At 38.8% G+C, this 24,601-nt stretch overlaps 1 protein-coding gene across 6 annotated transcripts in view; it reads left to right on the top strand.

Moving 5' to 3' along the window:
* kif21a (kinesin family member 21A) overlaps positions 1–24,601 on the top strand; it is a 56,325-nt gene that overhangs the window by 2,932 nt on the left and 28,792 nt on the right. For all 6 annotated transcript variants that reach the window (XM_036575981.1, XM_036575985.1, XM_036575982.1 and 3 more), the window contains exons 2-8: positions 17,286–17,508; positions 20,070–20,252; positions 21,712–21,861; positions 22,462–22,596; positions 23,581–23,748; positions 23,937–24,052; positions 24,239–24,434. In XM_036575981.1, the coding sequence (XP_036431874.1) occupies positions 17,286–17,508; positions 20,070–20,252; positions 21,712–21,861; positions 22,462–22,596; positions 23,581–23,748; positions 23,937–24,052; positions 24,239–24,434 (1,171 nt within the window). The remainder of the gene's footprint in view (positions 1–17,285; positions 17,509–20,069; positions 20,253–21,711; positions 21,862–22,461; positions 22,597–23,580; positions 23,749–23,936; positions 24,053–24,238; positions 24,435–24,601) is intronic.

Below are 24,601 nucleotides of genomic sequence, written 5' to 3'. Positions count from 1 at the left end.
GCACGCAAATTAAACGAAGCCCTAGATTTCTAGTCAACTATCTAGTATATACAACCTAACAAGGAGCACATGAACACAGCATTAGTTATTGATAGGGATCAAAGTAGCTAATTGGCCAATCTTGCCAAATAAATGCTTGTTCTTTTAATAGTTGCATACAATTAACCAAAAATTGGTTTAAATTTTTAATTACAGTTATTTACATGACACTTAATTGTCAGTTAAAGTTCCATGATTATGTGCCGATTTTCATCTTATTTACTGATCAACAGATGGTCAAAATCCATCATTTGCCAAGCATGCATAGCCTCATTTCTAAGTGTCTTCTTAAAGCAGTTCATGAACTTAAATCCTGAGCCTTAACTTAAATAAACTAATCCTGAGCCTGCTGCTGTCTTGCATTTACAGGGACACTGTAATTTGCATGCATTACATGTCAAACAGATTTCTGCTTCACCCTCCCCAGCTAAAACTAGCAAGAGTCATTATGAGCCATGCTTTTTTTTTTAAGAATGCTTTCTTCCTACTTAAACTTCCTTGGAAATAAAAAACAAGCAGTGAAAGGTAATAACCAACTGATTTGCGATGATACTAATAAAGTCATATCCGCTCTGTAACGTCCTTAATCCCTCTTTGAGTAACCTCCTGCACTCTGGGTATTGGGCTCATAGTGTGGAATGGACTTGTTAGGGAAACTCTTTGTAGGGGTCGCTGCGTGGCAGAGCTGGAGCTGACCCTGACTGCCTATAAACTGTCAGCATGTTCCTCTTAATTCAGCACCTGGTCTCACTGGGCTTCTCTCTCTCTCTCTCTCTCTCTCTCTCTCTTTCTCTCTACACAGAAAGCATAAAAAGTAATCCAGCGGTAATCCTGTAATCCAGCTGTCTTCTGTTTAGACTGCTAAACTGCTATCCTTTGTGCTGTGTTATGTGTTAACTGTATTGCTGTCACCTCTTCTACTGACCCTATTAAATGGGTAACATATTGGTCAGACACAGTGAATCCATATTCTTTGTCATGGTTAGGCTTGTCACAGTTACTACACAATCACCTGACTGCACTTGAACCCCTTGATTAGCTGACTGCAACTATTTTCCACAGTTGTTAGCTTTTGTAATCATTTGTTTACATCACAAGAAACCTTTTTCATTTTTTGGGTTCTGGTGTGAAATCACAAAGAAAAGTGAAAAAAACACTTTAATTGAGACATAAATGTGAGTAATATTTTTTGCATTGCATTTGGATTTGAACTGTGTCTAGGGCAGAACGATTTGGGGAAATATCTAATTGTAATTTTTTTGGGCAAATATTTTGACTGTGATTTAATCTGTTAGAATTTAAGGTCCAAGCATGTACTTATTTATCCATTCATTCATTCATTCGGTCAGGAGTGCTTGAATGCTGAACCTAGTGCTTTTTGGCATGTATGCATCATATGGGTGTTTGGTCACAAGTGATTGGTCTACAAGCAGTTCACAAGCTCTGTTTTCAGGTTAAGATTCCACTTAAAACTTGCAGGCTATTTTAAAAATTGCAGCTCTTATGATTTGAAAATTGCTCTTTTAAATTGTGATGTCAACATAGAAATGATTAATCTTTCAGCTCTAGCAGTGTCTGTTGTCAGTTGGTATTGACAGCTAGCTAGTGAACAAATTTGGCTACTTTAGTTTTGCACTTTAATAGTAATTGCAATTATTTATCTGCCAATTAATCACCAGCTATAATTTCATGGTGATGAAAAGTTACTTTATGATTGATATAAAATGCAGCATTGAAACTGTACAAAACAGTGTAGTTTAGAAAATTGAACAGTCCCAAAAAGGATGTTGAAATTTGACCACCTCTTCAATGGTACCTTAGCTGCAACTGTATCTGTATATTTATGTACTTTGCTAGGAAAAAACACGAGTGCCTTAACATAGTATTGCTATCAAATCAGTATTCTTTGTTGGCGAATAGATATCAGATTTAAGATATCAGAATCAATATTGCTAGTTAACCAAATGGCTTGTTTTGTGATTTTCTGTGGATGATATTGAGGGAGTGATTTACAGACGTCAGTGTGGTATAATGAACATTAGAAACAACACCTGTTGTACCATGTAGGCTGTAGCTTTTGCTGCAGGGCATTGTGAGGTATAGGAGAAGTCTATGTGCCTTTTGTGCTTTTGTGCGAATATAAGGACAGGTGTATGACCATGCAGTTTTTTCCATAGCGATAGGCCGAGACAGGCAGTGAGTCAGCGTCTCGCAGCCGACACAAATGGGCTCTGGCTGTGCAGTGTCTGTCGCTAATATGTGATGTGATAAAAGAAGCCAGCCCTGCTCACAGAATGGAGTCGTCACCTTCTATCTATCACAGCCAGAGCAGGACGGGTCACAGGGACATTGATCCTGAGGATGTGTTGAGAGATCTGTTTACTGATAAGTGGATGTTGGGGCTACACAGACAAAATTCCATACTGCAGTTAGGGCTGGGCAATATGACAATATGTATCGTTATTGTGATAAATTATGTCACAATACAATACAACATGCTTTTCTGAACATATCACGTATATCGTCAGTACTTTTAGAACACTGACCGACTGCCTGTTTCATTATAAAGAGAGCAAAATTAGTTTCACTTAACTGGATTTAGTGCAACACAGAATGCCAAATATCGAGTAAAAATCATTGTATTAATAGTTTTTGACAGTATTTTTTTTTAAATGTAGCACTACTGTTTTTTTTCTTTGTTCCAACTGACCAGAAAAAAAAATCTCAAAAAATAAATATTGTGACAATAATGAACCATGAAAATTTATTGAAGGATCACAATATTATATCTTTGCTATATTACCTATCTCTAATTGCAGTTATATTGCTACAAATTACATTTATGATATATGCCTCAAATTGGCTTAGAGTGTTTTTGACCAAAATTATTTCCATTTACTGGATCACATGAATGAAACTTTACATTAGTCAGGATGCTCAAAGCCCATAACAGAACATTTAGTTGTTCGTTAAGGGGGCTCGTTTGCATATTGCATGCTTCTGCGATATTGATATACTGCTGCAAAAGTCAATATCGTGATAAGTTACCAAATGACATTGTGCAGCTCAGTGGAAAGAGAAGACAATCTGCATGCTAAATGTTTACCACACTGCTGCCTATTGTAGGACTGCTCCACAGTCAAGTGCTGGGGGGCTTAATAACCATCTAAATGACAGTTTTGGACATTGGGCATGATGACCTTAGGTTTATCTGTGTCTATTTCAGAGCACCCCATTCTCCTGGCGGTGCTTTTCTATGGAGATTATGCAAGCTGTGCTGCAGTTGAATATCTGTGTAAGCAATAGGTGCACCTTAAAGTAGCTGACTTCCTACATTAGAAGAATGTCTGGATACTTCTGGACATAGTGTATCATCAGTCTCGATTTATGTTGACTTTGGCTGTATGACATTTCTCATGTATTTGAATTTTTTTGTTTGTTTGTTTTTTTAAGTGCAACTGCTTTTTAAAAGCTCAGTATTGTTTGCTTGAACCTAAATCAAATAATGTAAATTACAGCTAAATTATATGACTACATTCTAACTGAGGGCGAAGGCCAAGTCCAGAAGCAGGTCGGCACTTTCTGGTGCATTCTTCTCTAGCCTCTGCAAAGCCTGCACTTAAACCGAAGGCACACCAAAATAGCTTCTGACCACTGAAGGGCTAGGGTAAAATTCAACTTGTCTAACCCGCCCCCTGTGGAGTCAGCATTTTGTTTTTTATTTTTTTTCCAATCGCATCCTAGAGAGTGTAAATACTATGCAACTGTGGATTCATCTGACCACATGTGGAGTTGCATTCCTGGTTTTGGCACAGAATGGAGGGTGATTGTGTGTTGTAATGTGCTTTAAAGAGCAGGCTCTCTGTGGAGAACAGATTGAAAGTAATTATACAGTGGCTTACATGTGTTTGACACACCCAAACTGGCTTCTGTTCTATTGCTGAAGCGTTTTGTATTTTGTCCTATTTGAATACCCTGAATACTTTTAGTTGTGTGTCATGTTTAATTTCTAATGCGTACTGTTAGAACACAATGGATTGTTTTGCCTTATGGGTACACAGTTGTTTTTGATAAATACACAGGTGGTATCTACAATTGGTTTAGCTACACCTAATGGAAACTAGTACAATTAACACTGCACCCACACAGCCACCACACACCTCTAGCATACCTGCCTGTCACCATTCACTCCCCACCCATGTTTAACCATCACAATCACAACACTGATCACGTCACACCCCTAAAGCACACTCTTCACCCTCTCTCACACCCTCAGAAACAGTTCATATGATCCTCAGATGACATAATGATCCATACATCCATAAGGCCCTGGAGTTACAACCACAGCCTTCACCAACAAAGCTAATATGTCATTATTATTAATGTGTACACTCACTGAGCACTTTATTAGGTACACCTATCTTGTATCTACATTTATTGTCCATTTTGTCAGCTACACTTATCGTACAGCACTCTGCTTTATGTCTGATCCACTCGTACCAGCACACACACTAACTCGCCACCACCACATCAGTGTCACTGAAGTGCTGAGAATGATCCACCACCCAGATAATACCTGCTCTGTGGTGGTCCTGTGGGGGTCCTGGCCATTGAATAACTGGGTGAAAGGGGATGCAGAGAAACAGATGGACTACAGTCTGCAATTGTAGAACTACAGAGTGCACCTATTTGGTAAGTGGAGCTGATAAAATGGACAGTGATTGTAGATATAAAGAGTACTTTAGGCAGTGGTCAGTCTAAGTATAATCACGATACCTAAAGACACAATATTGAGGTTTGATAAATTGGAGCAGGAAAAGGCCCCAAAAAATGCTATCAAAAGCTAATAGTACATTGATTTCTGTTTAATGTTCTGCATATTATGCTACCAATCCAGTTAAATGGGACTATGCTCTTTTACACTCCCTCTGTAATGAAACATGCGGTCGGTTGTTGTGATTTTTTTAAACTACTCCACAAAATACCCAGAAAAGCATATTGTGATGATATTTTCTAGTTCAAGACTACACTTTCATATTGCATATAACATTTACATATTATGATTCATTGGTTAGTCTGTGCTCTTAGTGGTCTGTGAGGTTTTACAAATTACACTGAAATTGAATGCAGTCGGCTCAGCGCTTAATGCTTGTTTCCAAAGCTGAAGGTTTTGTTTGATCTGTTGTCATTGGTAATCATGCTTAAGTCATGAAAGCGGAAATTCCAAAAATGTTTCACAATTTCTGCTTAATTAAAAGGTTAAGATGTAAACAAAGTATTTCAGAGTGGTTTGATGTAAAATGCTCTGTTCTAGATAAACTTTAGAGTCTTTAGAGAATTGTTCATAACAGTGATGATAGTAACCAGACATCTGACAAGTTTAAAGGGGAACTCCACCAATTTTTCAAAATGTCTGAATAAATCAGTGATTGAGATGTAAACAAAGTTATTCAGAGAGGTTTGATGTGAAATGGTTCGTTCTAAAGAAACTTACAGATTTCTTTACAGTGGTGTTGATAGGAACCAGGGGTCACCATGTCTACAACACAAATATAGCCATTTTATTTACTATTCAAAACCACCAGTGAACCTACATGAGTATTTATACGTAATGTTAATGATGGTAGAAAAAATAAGTGTTCTTTGGAGATTATTTTGCCTCAGAATGTCCAGCATGTACCCCTGTGCCATGAATAGATGCAAATAAATAGATTAATAAGACGTTTTAGGCCAAAATGTTGTCACAAAACTATCATAAAACAATGGCAGGCATCAGGCATTGTATTCATAACCATTTCATGTAATAACTTCCTGTGATGGAGCTTTCAGAGGCGTTAAACTCTTCAGATGTCCGGTTCCTGTCACCACCACTCTGAACAATTCTGACTCTAAGTTTCTCTAGAACGGCACGTTCCACAACAGACCACCCTGAATGTGGAAAAAATTGGTGGAGTACCACTTTAATGCCTCTAAAAATTACCTCACAGAAGGCTATTATATGAAATAGTCACAAATACACTGCCTGATGTGTGGGAAATTGTTTTATGGTAATCTTTTAGATTTACAGTTGTTTTTTCAGTATGCACATTACATATAAAATACGAGACCCCTAGTTCCTATAGCCACGACTGTAAAGAAATCTAAATCGATATGTTTCTCTACATTTAACTTTTTCACATCAGAATACTTTGAAAGACTTTGTTTCATCTCAGTGAATGAAATATGCAGACATTTTGAAAAAATAGTGCAACTTCTTTTTAAACCTAAAATAAACACATTGATGTTTGTATGAGCTCTGAATTTTGTACATTACTGTGTTCCCTAGCCCATGTTCTGCTGTAACATAGTGGGCAACATAATATGGACAAGGCAGTCAAAACATAATGTTATTTTTCAGTAAGTCATTGTCGCCTGTTCATAGGCAAGCACAGATTGACTATGATGACTTCCTGTTAACACTGTAAGATCTTATCTCTTATCAAGTTGTCAGTAGTTTTTGTGATACATAGTGATTAGCTCTTTTCACTGGTAGCTGACTTATTCTGCAGAGGCCATTGTGATTTTCCCAAACTGTTTGAGCAGAGTTTACACAGACATGAGAGCCAACTGTCAACATGTCATGCTTAGCGACAGAGTGTTTAGACAGCTATAGGAGGTAGGCACACCTGTAGTTAAGAAAGCAGATACTGTTTTCACAGGTTTGTTTCTCCTTCAGAAGTTCTTTGAGAAGGTAAAGTGTTGGAAAATAAAGTTTTGAATGCTTTTATAACACTTGTCTAGGACCAGGCTTAATCTATGTTCTTCAGTACTCAAATATCAGTTTATTATCTAGATCATTTCTATTGTGAGTTTAGCTATTTTACTATGAATCGAGTTGTTATGAATTATTATTATAAATGAATAATTATTTGCCATTTTTTCTCTGTCTTGTCAGCTGCTCTAAGAAACAGAATTATGCATAGTCAATTTTTTAGAGCGAATTATTTAGTTGATTTTTCTACAATAGACAATTTTTCACTCAGTTATTTTCAGTTCTAACTTAGTACTCTGCTCATATATAAGATTCCATGTGTGTGACTGACTGAGTGAATGGGATGTTTGAGTAGGTACGCTGGAAGGTGTTTAATGTCTGTCAGTGAGCACCACTTACACCGTACCTCCCTCTCACATTACCCCTCCTGCATTCTGCACCCTGAAAGACATGCTGACCCTAAACAACCCTAAATGACCCTCCTAACCCCATAACATGAGGAAGCAGGGAGGCATATGGTAAAGGCCTAGCATGCCACCAGGAGTGCAGAATTACACCATTTTGTTACTTTTACAATCAAAAGTGATGAAAGGCTGAAAAACAGTGTCAGTCCCACCCTTTTAGAACTTTTCTGACAGTGTGTGATTAACACTAACATGCCATTTGAGGATGTACTCTCTCTGGTTATCCACAGTTAGGCCTCTAGAGTGATTTAGTTTTTTCATGGTGGGTGTTTGGCAGTTCAATTATGCCATTTGTCAGCTACTTAGCTCCAAGCAAGTTGCTACTGCTGGAAGATCCATCTAATAACAGTAGTTTTAGCTTATAATTGGTATGTTCTCTTGTGAAATAATGGATTTTTTGCTTCCACATGTTTTTTGAAGGTAACTGATTTTTGTCTGTGGACATGGCTGCTCTTGCTCCATCTCCTCCAGGAGGGCTTGTTTTTACCTGTCAAGACATTCAGGCAGGAATTGCTAGTGCACTGTCACCTGTGTTACCAAAACATTTCTGTTGTCATCAAGCTACATATTCAGAGGCCTGCTTGGAGCAGCTTTTGAGGGAATGTACAGTGCTCATCAGAGGCTGTATAAGAAGGACAAGAAGAACATAAGACATAAAAAGTAAAACTGCAGTCACACTAGAACACTGCAGCTGCTATTGCCTTGAGAAAGGCTGGACTGGAGGAGTCCCTGCATAAATCAAGCTAGCTAACTCGACAAAAACAGTATAAATAAAAATAACAGTTGCACAGTCTTGCAAGACTATAGTGAATACCTTTAACAGTGATATACTGAACTTAATGCGGGAGATCATTTTGAGGGGTTGTGGGATGGTAGTCAATAAAAGTACAAATGCCCATGTTTAGGATAATGTATTTTTGAGAGGTAAAGTGAACTTGGGAATTATTCTTAAGACCAGCTGTGTGCAGTGCCTTCATCTGAGGTAATTAAAAACTTTTTTTTCTATTATTATAGATCATCAACCTTCGATCAGAACAAAATAGTCCTTTACATGTTTAAATAAAAGTTTTTCACTGCCAGTTGAGGATCTAATGGATCTTTTTCATGATGGCTTAACTGGGTATTATTTATGTGTTGCTGTTCATTGGTTCCAAAATGCAAAATCTTGAATGAAAATATATTGACCAAAATATTCTTACCATCTTTTTCTTTCAAGAATTAAAGAACAAAGACTATAATAATAATAATAATAATAATAATAATAATACGTAGGCTATATATTATTTAACATTATATTTTACAAAAAATATAAAATATAACATTATTTATAATTTACTGATATATGTCATGTTTAATGAATGTACAACAAACTATACATTTCGGACCCCCCCCCCGCTTCTTATTTTTATATACTGAGAAGATGTTAATCTGGTCTCAGTCTTGTCTCACTCTCACCATTTCTGGCCTTGGTCTCGACTTGGACTTGACTACTGCAAAGTCTTCGTCTTGACTTGCAATTGTTGTGCCCAGGTCTTGATCTTGACTCAGACTCACCTCTAGTGGTCTTGACAATAACACTACATAAACCAAGATCATGCTGTTATTGTAAGCTGACCCAGAGAGTGGCTCTTTGTGTGAAGCCATACTGCACACACAGTTAAAGGAAAAAAATATAGTTGGTGTGGTTGGTGGCAGTGTGCAGCAGTGTTTAGCCAAGCAGCTAGTCTAGCAGTTATATAGTTGTTTTTAATTTACCATATGTAGTAAAGCACAAAAGTAAATATAGTTATGTCATCTCATCCTGCCCTCTTACTGACTGTGTACCATGCTGCCTCTTTTTATGTGTTTTATTTGTAGCCAGTCAAGAAGAAATATATAAAGGGTCATACACTGTTAAATTTAGCGCACCCTCCATTTTGTATCTTAAGTGCTGCTATGTGAAGTCCTGCCCTTTTAGAGGTCAGTGTAGCTAAAGCAGGTGTGTTATTGGTGGACAAGGCAAATTTGCACCATCAGGATTAACCAGTGTTGAACTTTGACACAAAGTTTCTCCCGCAAAATTTATTTACTCCAGAAGTCTGTGATGTGAAAGCAGTCATCGTGGCACATTCTGTTGAAAATAATGTGATCTTTGTCATGAATTTCTCTGACAAAAGCTAGTTTTACTGGGTTTCAGTAGATGCTCTTTCAGTAAAATGGTCCAGTCAGCTTCTCAGTTGCTTTCGAATCTAAGCTAGTTCACATCTGTAGCAGCTCTTGTGTATTTTTTATCTTCTTCCTGATCCCTCTTGTTGTAATCTTCAGACCGTGTCTATTTTTTGAATAAAGAACCCTTTATGCAAAACCTCACAACATTCTTCAAAGAGGTGCTCATTTTAACTTCAGCTTTACCTGATTCTGTTCCTCAAATCCAGACTTTTTTTCTCTTCTTAGTTTGTGTTCCAAATGTCATTTTATTTGCCTCTAAAGTGCTCTCTCTCTTCAGCCACCATTTACAGTGGAAACCTTTAATTGCCCGCTAAGGGAATAGTGAACAAGGAGTCTATTTGAAGCTTCTCCAGTGCTTCCCAGGCTGTTTTCAGTCTGACCCACTCTCCATTTATTCTTGTATATTCCGTGGTGCATTTGAGTTGACCCAGTATCTGTTTACTCCCGATATATCCCATGCTGCATTTAGGCAGAGACTATATACTCTGAAGTGGAGTCGGCAGCATTGGGCCTTTGGTGGCCTGTGTGACCCACTGGTCTTCACCCAGTTAAGCCTGGGCTTCTCTCTCTTTGGTCTGACTCTGTGTGTGTGTGTGTGTGTGTGTGTGTATGTATGTGTGTGTATGTATGTGTGTATGTATGTGTGTGTGTGTGTGTGTGTGTGTGTGTGTGTGCATTTTTCTGCAGTGTGAAATTAAAAGCTGTCCTGCTTCATTGCACTGCATCAATAGCAGCGCATAATGTAGCTTAGATCTCTCTTGGTCTGTAAAACCGTAGTCTCTGCAGCTGCAAGTGTCTGGGTACATCAGTGGACTACTTCTGGCCCTGGGCTCTGTAGACATAATAATAGTCCTTACCATGTGCTTTTGGCATACTACATGCAGTCATGTGCAAAAGTTTGGGTGACCATGGTCAATTTACATATTTTGTTGTTTTTTTTTTTAAGTGAAAATAATGTTAACACATTTTAATGCACACTTACTGTTTATTTACTGAATTTAACATATTTGGGGGGGGGACTGAAATTAAGGCACCTTTTGTATTTAATGTTTTATAATTTCCAATATGTTAAATTCAGCCAATAAATAGAAATTGTGCACTAAAACTTGCTGAAAAATGACCTATTTAAGTTTGCTCTCTGCAGTTTAGGGGTTCTTAACCTGGGGGTCACGACCACCTTGGGGGTCCTGATGTGGTTCCAGGAGGGTCGCAAGAATGGTGCCCATACTCGCCTGACTTTTGCTCAACCCCTACAAAGAAAACAGTGAGGAAACTGTCCGGTGGGGTCGCGGCTTTATGACAGTTATGAATTGAGTGAGATTGTTACTGAGGAAGGCTCCTGATTGAATGCTATATAAGGAATTCTGTCATCCAGTAAGTGACTAGACTTACTAATTGATTGATTGATTCTTCTGAAATTTCTCTAATGTGTATACTGGTGCGGATGGAGGAGGTTAAGAACCCCTGCTGTAGAAAATGTGGTAACTTATTTTCTTTTAGAAAATCAACGAAACATGTAATTAGACCAACGATGTTCAAACTTGAACCCACCAAAATGGTCACTTTATTGGAGAAGGAAAAAACCTTCTTAACTTTAGTATAAGGCAGTGGTTCCCAAACATTTTTATGGTACAGTATGTGTGTGTGCATGTGTGTGTGTGTGTGCGTGTGTGTGCATATATATGTGTATAATATGGGTCACAGATTGTATACCGCAGAAGCTAACGTCCTCGGCTCATATTTTAACAGTGCTACAAATGTGTAAGCAAATGCTAACTGATCACAGCAGTGACAAATGAGTAAATCACTAAAACTGTGATCTAAACTGTGTCTGTGAAAGTAAATCTTACTCAAGTACACACCTAACAAGCATCATATGGTAATGACAGTCAGTAAAAGATACTGACTTCATTCACACACACACACACAACAGTGCACAATAAACTGAATTAACTCTGCTGTCGTTAGTTTCTCCTGAATACACGACCCTCAGAGGTGGCCAGAGTGAAACACTTTCTTCTGTAATATGACCTTTTATGATAAAAAAAAAAGAAAGTACCGGAGCAGTAAAGCATGAGTTTGCTATGTGCTGGAAGCTGTTAGTGTCGGACAATTGTGCTATTGTGAAGATGGCTGGTTAAATTAAATAAAATTAAATGAAATCTCTGAATTTTTTGACGTACCCCCAGGTGTCATTCGACGTACACTTGGGGTTATTTTTAATTATTCTGGACTAGATCCATTACCTCTCTCTTAAAGCACAGAAAACCAAATGCTCTTTCATTTTGGATATTTTATGAGAAGAACCGATTCACCGAAAAGATGATAATGCTTGGAAGAGTTTAAAGTAAAAGAGGAAGAGGACAGAGGAATCGTGAACAAACCATTTAAGACACATAGGCTACGTTCACATTACAAGCCTCATTGCTCAAATCTGATCTCTCTGACACGATGGTTCACACTTGTTTAGGTAAGTGATTCAAATCCGTCATTAATGTGAATGAACTGGTGTCCCGGAATGACCCACATGCGTACATCCTACTCAGTAAGGTCATGTGATTGAATCACGAGCAGAACGAGCCTTCGCTGCGAAGATAATTAACTCTGGTCAGCTCTTAGCTGCTCATTATTAGAGCAAGACGAAGGTGAAAAAGTTGAGATGTGTTGCTTTTTCACCGTTTATAGGCTTTTAACTAAATGTTCACACGAGGGCGGTTTAAAAATAATGGAGTTATGATGGCATGACAGTGATTATATGGTAAAATTGAAATGTTGGTTGGGCCTGTGTTCAGAGATGTCCTGGTCTGTGAGTAGGTTCAAAGAAATGTGATGGTTCCCTGTGTAAAGCAGTCAGTATTGTCATTTAAGATTAGCTGTAACGGTTTTCTGTGGACCACCACAGTCAGCACGATGAGAAACTCTCACTATCATCATATTCCATCCTAATAGACTGGATATTTAGTAGCCAGTGAAAGGACACTTGGAGAGAACACATTGTCCTATATGCAGTTTTGGCCCTTTGAAAGGATACAGAGTTTTCAGACAACAAAATAAAGTAAACTTCTACTTCAACTTGCATTAAATACAGTAAAGACAGATTTGACAGAAGAGCCTGACAGCTGAATATTGACTTGACCTACATCCTGTTAGTCTAATGTAGTTTAGTATGCTGCACCATAAAGAGAACATGAACACAAATAGACTTGCTTTCAGTTTTTCTAAGAAATCTGCAGGGATGTTTTTCCACACCTCCAAAAGTTCAGTCTTAGGATTTGGTCGCATTTTGTGCTCCTCACGAGCAGTAATCCCACACATAACATATTCAAATAACGCATTCAGTGATGTTGAAGTCTTTTTTTGCTTATTTTCTTTTAACTTTCTCCCTTCTTATGCAAGTGGATTGTTTTATTTTGAACCTCCTCAGAAATATCTCCTGAAAAATTAATAGCTTGTACTTAATGGCTGTTGGCTCACTGGAAATTAAATAAATGAAGGGTGGTCTCTGACTTTTTCACAGTACTGTGTGTAACTTATCCAAAGTTCAAAAATCATAGGTGAAGAATACAGATTTAAGCGTGGATCCAGTACTGGCCTAGTTTTTAAACATACCTGCTACAAGAAAGTCAGTCGTCTGCTGCCACTCTCACTGTGACTAATGAGAGCAGACAGATGAAAGAGTGTGTGTGATGCACTGCTCACTCTCAGAGTACACAATGCATAATGCAGCAGTTTGGATGAGTGCTTTCTCTTTGATATGGCCCTTTTACACCTTATTCAAACTGAAGACTTCATGCCATTGGTTGGAATCGCTTCAGTTGACAGCATGAATGTAGCATTTAAGGGTAGTTCAAAAAGCCAGACAGATTGCTGCTGTTTTAGCATTTTTTGTGTGCATTTCTCAGCCAAGCTGAAAACAATAGTTTGGCAAAACATTTAAATTTTCCTTTATCCCAAATGCCTCTTTAGCTTCTCACTGGAGCTACGGACTAGTTAAGCTAGTAAGTTAAGGAAGCTTGTACTCACCAATTAGTATTCAAACTGTGTGTATTATTCAACATACATGCCTCACACTGTACCAAGCTGAATTCTGATGCTGTAAACCACTGTTAATTATAAAAAAATGTCAAAAGTATATGAGAAACAGTATTAACAGCCAGCTTGAAACCTGAATTTTGCCTAGAATTTTGCACATTTTTATGGACAACAGCTTGTCATACCGTGTCATAAGCAAGTCTATTTGAGATTATTTAACAACTTGATGCAATTTAAGGCACATGTGTGATGATTTAGGCATGCAGTTTGCATTTGTTTTCATTACTTGTAAGCTACATTAGCCTTGTAGCTCCAAGGCAAAAACAAAGTAGCAAACTTTGAATAACAAACATGTCTTGAGTGTTGGAAGAATTTGTGGTAATGGGAACATTATGTCAGTTAGATTTTTTTTTACTGAACCATCACATTAAGTTAGTGGCTGGAATTTGCTCTATGTTACTTGTCTGACACCAGTTCTTGTGTTTTCCTGGAAATGATTAAAGCTGGGTTTGGGTAAAAGAGACTGAATCTCGATCATCAGAAGTATCCTCCTTTTGCCTGGCTCTACCTGAAGTGAAGCAGGTTTTAGTAATTTATGCTCAGCTCCTGCAGAGCTGCAGAAAGTAGAGACAGGTAGAGACCTGCCTGCAGATGCATACTGGGTTAAAAGAGTCCTGCACACTGTTCATGTGAGCAGGTTTCATTCTTGGCTATTTTTGTTCCATTTACATATCAAGATCCAAAGAAGCTTGTGTTAATATAGGCAAAATACCATGGTACAATTATATTACTAAACATCGCAATCGTGATATGCCTTGTGTTATATTTTAAAATAAGTTAATTCATCAAGGTGAAAGTCAAGAGCAATGTCTAAGTCATCTTGACTGAAATGATTTATCACCGTTAGCTCACCTGAATCCCTCAATTCATTTGCGCACTTAGAGAAGGGATTTGTATCTATAATCTATAAGTCCCAATTTCTAAGTTTTATAAATGTGTATATTGGAATCGGCATCGAGAGAAATTTGAAAAATACTCGATATTGGTGTCAGCCCAGAATCAGTGCATTCCTAATTCCACATTTTGCAGACAGTTGAACACAAATGAACACATCAAACATCAAACGGACCCAAAACTAATCAGTTTAAGCTCTTTAACTGATAATCAAGTTTAATCTTGTTCTAGCAAATTTACCATGAAGCCTAAAAAATGAGCTGATGTCTTCATCACATCAACGTCTTCATTATGTAGACCTGTTTTCCATAACTTCGCATTCACAATGTCTGATTTATTTGAGAGTTAAGAATAGGAAAATTGAAGAGGTAGCTGTAAGGTTGTGTAAAAGAGATACACAGCTGATCCTTGCTAGTGAATCTGAAACCATAGCAAATCACCAGGCTTTAGACATGCTGTTTCACCTCCCTCACTTCAGAGAACTCATCCACTCATCATTTACTACCTATCCCACTGTACATCTCTCCTTCCATCCCTCTCTCTCACCGTCTTCTTATGCCAGTGTCCAGTGCATGGTTGCCCCAGTGTCCAGATCCAGTATCACACACAAACACAATACAGGCTCTGTGCTGCCCTCAGTGTATTGTCTTCTGTAGCTCAGCCTGCACAAAAGAGCTGTTATACGCACACAGGCAGCACCAAAGCCCACTGTCAGGTGCCCCACACAGCTGGCCTGGACCGGCAGCCAGGATGGCCTTCTGTTTCTTTCTTTGTCTCACATTAAACTTTCAGTTTAAAAACTTGCAAAACATAATGCAGCATGTGTTGTGCACCAGAGTGGGACAAAAACAATAAATGCGTATCTCTTTTAATCTGCAAGATACTTTTTTATGGATAGACCAAAGCTTTTGTCAATGAGGTCAGTTTTATGAGCAGTTAGATGGTGTAGTGGATTACATGGTTAGGCAATCAGAAATCCTAATAGTATCATGGCTTATGTAAGTGATTCCCAACTTATTGTGCCCAGAAATAAATATAAATAAACAATAAAAAAAGCCTACACACATCAAAAGGACCCAAAACTTCAGTTCAAATCCAGTGTACTGGAGTACAGAGCCAAAACAACTGTTCTGTCTTTGTTTAGTTGTTTACGCAATAGTGAAAGTGGTTAGCAAAAGCAGCATGTATTAAAATATGATTAGAAAAAAAATACTTCATACATTATTTTCTAATTTCTCCGAGAGGTTGGATGAATGACTCCAGTAAGCTCCATGCTTACTATGTGTGTATCTAAGACGTGCACACGTGCACACACACACACACACACACACACACACACACACACACACACACACAGTGCTGCCAGTCTAAGCCAAGGATTTGGCAAGGATACAGCATGAGCTGTTGTCCAGAATGAAAGCTCCTCTAAAAGTCTGTCCACTGTAAAGGCTGTCAGTGAGAACAGTCACAGCTTGAAAGAACTGACCTCGTTTTGGCCAACTGCAGTTCACTTACACTCTTTAAAAAGATGCAGCGCTCTTGTTGTATTGGTTTGCTGTGTTCTGGACATAATATGCAAAAATAGATGTTCGAATGGTTTGAACCTATGTGTTTGTTATTTTTGGCCAATTTTGACAGTCCTAGTCACAAAACAGAGGCGCAGCAACAGTAGCTTGAGCGTGAGTGAGACCTGTCAGCAGCGCGGTCATCGTGTCAGCTGTGTGATGTTAGTAATGCAGCTAAATTCATCAGTTGTAATAGCCTAGCTGTGTGCCTTAAGATGCCTAGTCTGCTGTACTGTGTTCAACTGTACATTTTATACTGGGAAAGCTATTATTTTTATGTTTAGTTATAATTATGGTCCACATTGCAACTTGTTTTTTGCTATGGCATTGAGGTGTAGGCTATACTGAGTGTTGAAACTTTGGCACCATTTACATTTTGAATATTTGAATTGTGCTGATAAATCAGTTATTTGTGTGAAAAAGTTTAAATAAAGAAAAGCAGCATCATTGCATAACTGAGTCATGTTGTCGGCTTTGTATTTGTTCATTAGAGGAAGTATTTGTTCATTTGTTTCACAGTTTGAGCATGATGTTATTTAGATGGCTAGGTTAGGCAAAGTGCATCCAGACATGTGTATTATTTACTGCTTAGTTCTTTAAGAGAGGGAAAAACACGTATTGGTATCGATATTGGCGGATGTTCAAAGTTGCGGTATCGGACATGAAGAAGAGGTATCGAGACATCCCTAATTGTACAGTGTCCAGGTTGTAATAATAGAAGAACACTTTTTGGTGCTATATAGAACCATTTTCAAAAAGGTTCTCTAAAAAACATATACAACACATTCTCCATCAATCTGAAGAACCGTTTCACCATGCAGAGAAAAATTAAGCATACATATGGTTCTTTGGCTGTTCATGGTTCTATGTAGAACTCTTGTCTCTACTAAAGAACCCTTGCAGAACCATCTTTTTTGGACCTATAATTTGTCAGTGTGCTGTTATTAAATATGATCGGTCATGAAAATAAAGTTACATGCATTGAGGTTTGGAAGGTGTGAGAGGAGGTGTTTACCAGACACTTCATTATCACGAACAGATCTGATAATTAGACGGTTAATTTTAGCAGACTTTAATGGTAAGCAATTTCCACAGTCTCTGCCTTTTTGCCACCTCTTATCTTCAACGGGAAATTCTAGCTTTTCATATTTACATGCGAAAGAATACTTCATGTTAAAATTAATCAGTGCAATCTCTCTTCTCCTCTCTCTCTCTCTCTCTCTCTCTCTCTCTCTCTCTCTCTCTCTCTCTCTCTCTCACTCTCTGTGTCAGGATCCGTCCTCAGCTGGCACGGGAGAAGATAGAGGGATGTCACATCTGTACGTTTGTGACCCCTGGAGAGCCCCAGGTGATACTGGGAAAGGACAAGGCCTTCACATTCGACTATGTGTTCGACATGGAGTCCCAACAAGACGCCATCTACTCTAACTGCACAGAGAAGCTAATAGAAGGCTGTTTTGAGGGCTATAATGCCACTATCTTTGCCTATGGACAGGTGTGTGTCTGTGTGTGTCTGTTTACTGACTCACTGTTCTGCTGCATGCTAGAGCAGACAGTCCGGTTTTTTATGTGAACCTGCCAGTTATCTGTAGGCAGCAGCAGGCTGGGGTTAGATTCTCTGCCTGGGCAATAATACCATGCTATATACCAGTAAGAGTAAGTGAGACTCCTAATGCTACGTTCGCCTACCTCTGTAACATGATTGTAAGCTGCTCTGGGTAAGAGCATCTATCAATTCCATAAATGTAGATGAAAGAAGTAGAGATGCATCAATCCTGAATTTGTATGGCCAATTCCAACTCTGATTTTATTACACCCAAATTAGCCGATGGCCATTTATTATTATTATTTTTTTTAATACTTGAGGTTCTATGTGTAAATAAGAAGCTCACTAGTACCAGTGGACAAACTTACAGTATAAGTTTATCATTATTTGCTCTTTAATGGGCTAAAAAGGCATTTTAAATTCTTAAAGGGAATCCTGACTGTTAAGACATGTATGTGTCAACATAGTGTACATGCCCAGTAATATTAAAATATGTTGTAAAAATTAGGTTAAAAAAAAATACTTACTATATTCTATCAGGATTAACTTTAGGTTGCCTATTTAAATGATGTGAAATTAAATAAAATAAAACATTATAAGTAAGAGGGAACAAACTGTTTAGCACATTGAGTTATGCAAATTATGCTACAACAATTTGGTACATGTGTAGCAGTAGCATTCAAATACAGCACACATTATTTACTTTCATAAAAGTGTGGCACAGATCAAAATAATAAACTGACCAATTGCTACTTGCATGTTTTGAGCAAAAAAAAAAGACACCCTATTCTGATTTTGACTGATTCTTATCATGCACCCCTAGCAAGAAGGAATCTTTACATGCTTTAACATCTGAGGTTTCACAGATTTAAATTAATCTTGTGCCTATATTAAAAATGCTGGGGAATCATCATTGAAGTTACAATTTAGTCCAAGACTACGCTTAATCTATATCCAAGAAAGCTGCTCTTAGAGTTTCATCCAGAACTACTTTCTTAAGTCTGTAAGCCTGAGATTGTTGCTGTATCAGCTTTATCAACTCTTTGACATCTAGTTTGTCGTGTTTCCAGGGTAGAAATGACTCAGATCCTTACAGTCTGCACATCTAACATTTAATCCTCACTGGAAATGCAGACAGCTCTCTTCTCTTCTGTCTGCCACTCTGTCTGTTTTTTTTTCCCCTTTCTTTTCATCACTCACCCTCTCTCTCACCCTCTCTCTCTCTCTCTCTCTCTTTCTCTCTCTCTCTCTCTCTCTCTCTCTCTTTCTCTCTCTTTCTCTTTCTTTCTCTCTCCCCTCCTCACACATGTGCGTACACACACTCAATTCCAGTGGTGGAATATTTAAATGATATGCAAGTTTGGATTTTCACTTCCCTCTTCCCTCCCTCTCCTGCAGCTCTTGTTGGTTGGTTGCCATGACGACCAAACCTCTTGAGTCTCTCCTTTAGAGGGGCTTTTATCAGATCTGCTCTCGTTCTCTGTTTTAAAGAGGAAGGAGGACCTTTAGCAGCTGCATTCAGCTTGCAGCCTAAATGATACACATGAATATTTCACACTCTCTCCATTATCACTTTATGCTACTGCCTGTGACCTACATCCTTTAGCTGTCCCTGTTTTACCTTCAGACACTGCCCCCACTCCCCCCATATTCCGATGTTAATCCCAGCTTTATCCACAGCCCCTCTGACCAGTCAACCGGATCAGCAGATTGCTGGCATTCCCACCACACATACACACGCGCACACACAGCCGTAATGAGCTCTTAAACTGTATTGATGGTTTCTGGTGAAGTGTCTTGCATCAGTTTTGATTCCAAAATCACCTTTGTTAGAACGTTCTCTTGTTTCACATAAAAAATGAGTTGGATGAAACCTAATCTGCATCCTTGAAACAACATCCTGGGAAGGGCACTTAGATTTTCAGTAATCAGCTCATTAAAGTGATAGTTTTTACAATTTTCTCCTACCCCAAAATAATTTTATCAAAATTATTTGATAAACCATGTTTAATGTGTGAAGTTTACTTCTTTAGGTTTGCACTGGAGATATGAGGCTAATGTAACTAACAAGTAATTATGACCACGAGTCATGCAAATTGCTTGTCTAAATCATGGCCATACTTCCCTCAAAAAAGGATAAAAGTATGGAAAATTCAGGCTTGAAGATGGCTGCTTCTGCTGTTTTTCACCATGCATATATTTGTGCTTGTTTATAGATATCAATAGATCATACAGGGTCAGAAACCACATAAGCAAGTCTGTTTGAGATCATGACTTGAGGCAAGTGTGTGATGATTTAGGCCTGTTGATTTCACAGTGCTAACTGGCGGTTATAAGTTACCTTTATGTCTAAGCTATATAAGCCTCTTAGTTCCAATGCAAATCTAAACAAGCAAACTTTGAATGTCTTGACTGATTGTCTAAATTTGGGCTGAGTAGAACATCATCTAAATTAGGTTGTTTAGCAGTATATCACTGTAAGCAAAAGCTGCTCTGTTTGTGTGTTTCAGACGGGTTCGGGAAAAACATACACAATGGGCACAGGCTTTGACGTGAGCATACCAGACGATGAGCTGGGCATCATCCCGCGGGCGGTCAGTCACCTCTTCAAAGGTATTGAGCAGAGACAGCAGGCTGCGACCGAACAGGGCCGACCAGTCCCAGAGTTCAAGATTAGCGCACAGTTCCTGGAGGTAAATACACAAAGTTCAATTCAATTAGCAGTGACTTTTTGTGCCTACAATAGAACTGTCCTGATCATATTTTCAGATCCCGGTCCTTTAACATTGAATATTTGCTGATGCTGCATGAGCCAATCCGATTTTTGAAGTTTCATAGATGATGCAGCTGCACAGTTCACATTTGAAGTACATTAAAAGGCTGCCAGTTACTTTAAAATGTTGCAGTAAAATCATTTCTTTTTGGTATGTGCTTAGTCTGAACTGATTCTTTTTAGTGACTGTTTTATGGTATCTTGAATATGCTGCTTTTGTGTTTCAAGTTTGTCTAGGATGTGTCAAGTAGCTTAACCACAGCTAAAACACTGGCTTTGCATTACAATTTTCCGTCTTAAAACGATTCCACGCTGTGCATTTAAACCACGTGTTAACTTGTGAATGTGACTAAAGTATTTTTTTTGTTTGTCACCTCTACAACAGGGGTGCATATAGAGCATAAAGGGGTGAAATACATTTAACAGTGAATCAGAATTAGGCCTGTCACAATCATGAATTTTGGCTTACCATGAATTGCTATGTAAATAATTGCATTAAAAGGGCAGAACAATTTGAGGAAAATATCTAGTTGCAGTTTTCTGGCCAGTATTAGAATTGTTATTTAAATGTCATTTGTTTCCTATATTTTCTAGCTTTTTTGTTTGTTTTTGCTAAGAAGACAGTGTCATTATTTTCAGGCTTTAGACTTGAATGCTGAATTTAAGTTACCAAACTCAAATATGCAAATGTTCAAATACCTTAAACGGCACTGATACTGATCTCTCAGGTCACATTGGTACATGTATCGTCTGTATGACTGTTATACAGATATTACTGTGGTCTGCTTAACAGACTTCTGGTTGTCTCCTACATGAACTTGTAGTGCAGGAGCTGAGGCTGACTGCGCAGTCCTGAGCGTCGCCATGGCATCCTGGCACACAGTAGGCTCTGTTCGCGCCCAAGTGTGTGCGCACTGTGCTGGACTTGCCGTTCCCATGGTGACGCTCTGATTGTTGTCCAGGGACCAGGCTATTTCAGGAGCCATTTATTGAAGATGAGGGTTGTTTACTGCTCCCGCTCTCTCTCCTTCTCTTCTCTGCCTGTACATGCTCCCAAATTAACTCCCGCCAAGTGCCAAGTTCAGCTGTTTAGAATAGGTGGAGAGAGAAGGCTACAGCCAGGGTCCATCTGGCTGAACTTTAACCCTATCGTCCATAATCAAACAGGTGTCACACATATCAGCAAAATGAGGCTTAATCCTGCGAGAATTTTGAACCTTGCATGAACTTTGACTGTATCCCAGATTACTTGGTTTTGCTGTCCCCCCCTAAAGTTAAAGTTTAAGTAATAAGGAATAATGTGGTGTGCTCTTCTGTTTTTTCTCATGCTTCCATTTGTGTGTGTTTGCTTGTGTGTGGGTGATGTGATGTGACTGTAGTTGTACAATGAGGAGGTTCTGGATCTCTTTGACTCTACACGCGATCTGGAGGCCCGAAAGCAGAAGTCCCACATTAAGATCCATGAGGACGCCAGTGGGGGCATTTATACTGTGGGAGTGACCAACCGCTCCGTCTCTTCAGAGGCTGAAGTGAGTGTGTATGATAGGATGTAAAACTTCAAAAGTGGTAAATTATGATTCTTAAAGGGGAATTTACCAACTTTTCAAAATTTCTGCATAATTAAATGTAAACAAATTCATTCAGAGTGGTGTGATGTGAAATACTCTGTTCTAGAGAAACTTACTAGAGTCAGAATTGTTCACGGTGGTGCTCTAAAATTTACGTCACAGAAAGGTATTACATGAAACATTTACAAATACAAATGCCTCAGAAATTTTTTACCAGAAGTTTTTGGCCTATTTTTTTTAAAAATGTGTTTATGGTGGAGAAGTAAATGCATATCACTATTAATATGACATATAAAAACTTAGAAGACACGTGTATGTATAAAATGGTTATATTTGTGTTGTCGAAATTGCGACCTCTGGTTCCTATCACCCTCACTGCAAAGAAAATCAACTCTGTAAGTTTCTCTGGAATGGAGCATTTCACGTAAAAACACTCTAAATGACTTCTTACATCTCAGCTACTAAATGTGTGAATAGGTATATTGTGGTGGGGGGTACAAACCTGCACAACATGAGTTTACTTGGTTTCATCTCATTACCTTCTTTTTGTGTAATTTGTAGATGATGCAGTGTTTGAAGCTGGGTGCTCTCTCACGCACCACAGCCAGCACTCAGATGAACGTGCAGAGCTCTCGCTCCCACGCCATCTTCACCATCCACTTGTGCCAAGTGCGCGTGTGTGTGCCCTCAGACAACGTAAGCACCAAGTCTAACAGTCATGCTCCTACCATTTGCAGGGTTTCAGTATTGCTTTCATTGATATTTCCCTAAATACTGTGCCTGTACTTTGCTCATTTTCTTCTAGAAAAGATATATATAACAGTGGGGAACATTCAGGGCCTTCAGAGAAGGCCTAATGGTTTCTGTGAAACCTAAAAAAAATTATGCTTGCAATTTTTAGTTCCTTTTTATTTATTATAATCCTTGTTGTCATTACATTTAAGCTCTGAAAGTATTTTAGTAATATTCATATTTCATTGATAAGGTTTGGTTGGAAACAAAAGGGTTAAATTCTTGAAATACCCATTCAGGAAAAAGAGTCAGTCAGGATTTTTTCTCTGTGATGTCCAGATAGATGCGACCAAGCTAGTGTTCCAGTTGATTACAATTATCGGGAGAACAACAATCTGAAGGAACAATGTGTCAGATTGACCACAAACATATAAACTGACGGAATCAACCAGTCATCTTTTGATTTCTAATGGGTGGGACCAATTTCATGAGGAAGAAATGTCACTCTCGGCCTTCTGGAAGTTATAGATACTTCCCTTACTGTAAATACAATATGGTGGCCTGATCAATGCATTTCAAACAGTTTTTGCAAATGGAAAACAGCAGCAGCTCTATGCCAGATAGATGCTGATAAAGTTCATGTGAATGTTCATGTGAACCACTGCTAACACTAACACACTAGAACCCCATAGGGACGCTATCACACATTAGCATTATCACAGATTTGTATTTTTCCTCGAATTCTGACCTCAATGGCCTGAACTGAAGTCCTGGCTGTAATTGTCACAGTTCGCCATAAGTAAGTAATAGTTTCAGGAAGTTTTGTACTTGTCATGTGATGAAGACGACAGTGAGGTGGCAGCATCTCAAGCAGTTTGTTGAAAGTGAGAAAGTGCTTCTTAAGGCTCTGTTAATGAAGCAGTGTCAAAGAAGTGTTATTTTTGTCAGGATAATGAGACCGACAACCGACTGGCCAGTGGCTCACCTGACATGGAGGAGTTTGAGACACTGACAGCCAAGTTCCACTTTGTGGACCTGGCAGGCTCAGAGCGACTGAAGAGAACAGGGGCCACAGGGGACAGGGCCAAGGAGGGCATCTCCATCAACTGTGGACTGGTGAGGACGGTCATTTAACAACCCTGACCAGATGCAGCTGCTGTAGTCTAGTTACTGTATTGATTTTAATTCGATGATCATCTTGTTGTTTATGTAGATAATATCTTTAAATGCAGACAGGAATGGATTTTAATAGTTAATCTGCAGTGCTTGACACTCTTTTGTCTTCTTTTCTCCATAATATACAGTTGGCATTAGGGAATGTCATCAGTGCCTTAGGAGACAGAAGCAAAAGATCAACGCACGTGCCTTACCGGGACTCCAAACTTACTCGCCTGCTCCAGGATTCCTTAGGCGGCAACAGGTACGAGTATGAATCACACTGTCCCCAAAATGCAAATGTTACGGTCAGTGAGCCAACTGCATCACATGTGGGGTTTTCATTCTGATGATGGTGACTTTTAAAGCTGTGTATATGCTGGTCCCCCTTTTTTTTTGGAGAGAAATGTATTCGATGTTCATATGTAAGATCATTTCCCCTGACCCACAGCCAAACAGTGATGATTGCCTGCATAAGCCCATCTGACCGGGATTTCATGGAGACCCTGAACACCCTGAAGTATGCTAACCGAGCACGTAACATTAAGAACAAAGTGGTGGTGAACCAGGACAAGGCCAGCCAGCAGATCAGCGCTCTGAGGACGGAGATTGCACGGCTGCAGATGGAGCTCATGGAGTACCGCACGGTAAGAGACCAGCCATTCTGCATCAGAATTTTTACTGTAAACACTTTATTAGGCTGTGAGATCCTAGTCAAATCAAAGTCATAGATTTTAAATACCAGTTTTACTGCACAACACCATACTTACTGAAAAGCACAATTTCTCTTGGGCAGCCATAGTTTACAGTTACT

The sequence above is a fragment of the Colossoma macropomum genome, unplaced genomic scaffold (genome assembly GCF_904425465.1).
Source record: "Colossoma macropomum unplaced genomic scaffold, Colossoma_macropomum, whole genome shotgun sequence".
In the NCBI taxonomy this organism is placed as follows: domain Eukaryota; kingdom Metazoa; phylum Chordata; class Actinopteri; order Characiformes; family Serrasalmidae; genus Colossoma; species Colossoma macropomum.
The sequence above is the reverse complement of the archived record's forward strand: the minus strand, read 5'-3'. Positions and strand labels throughout refer to the sequence as shown.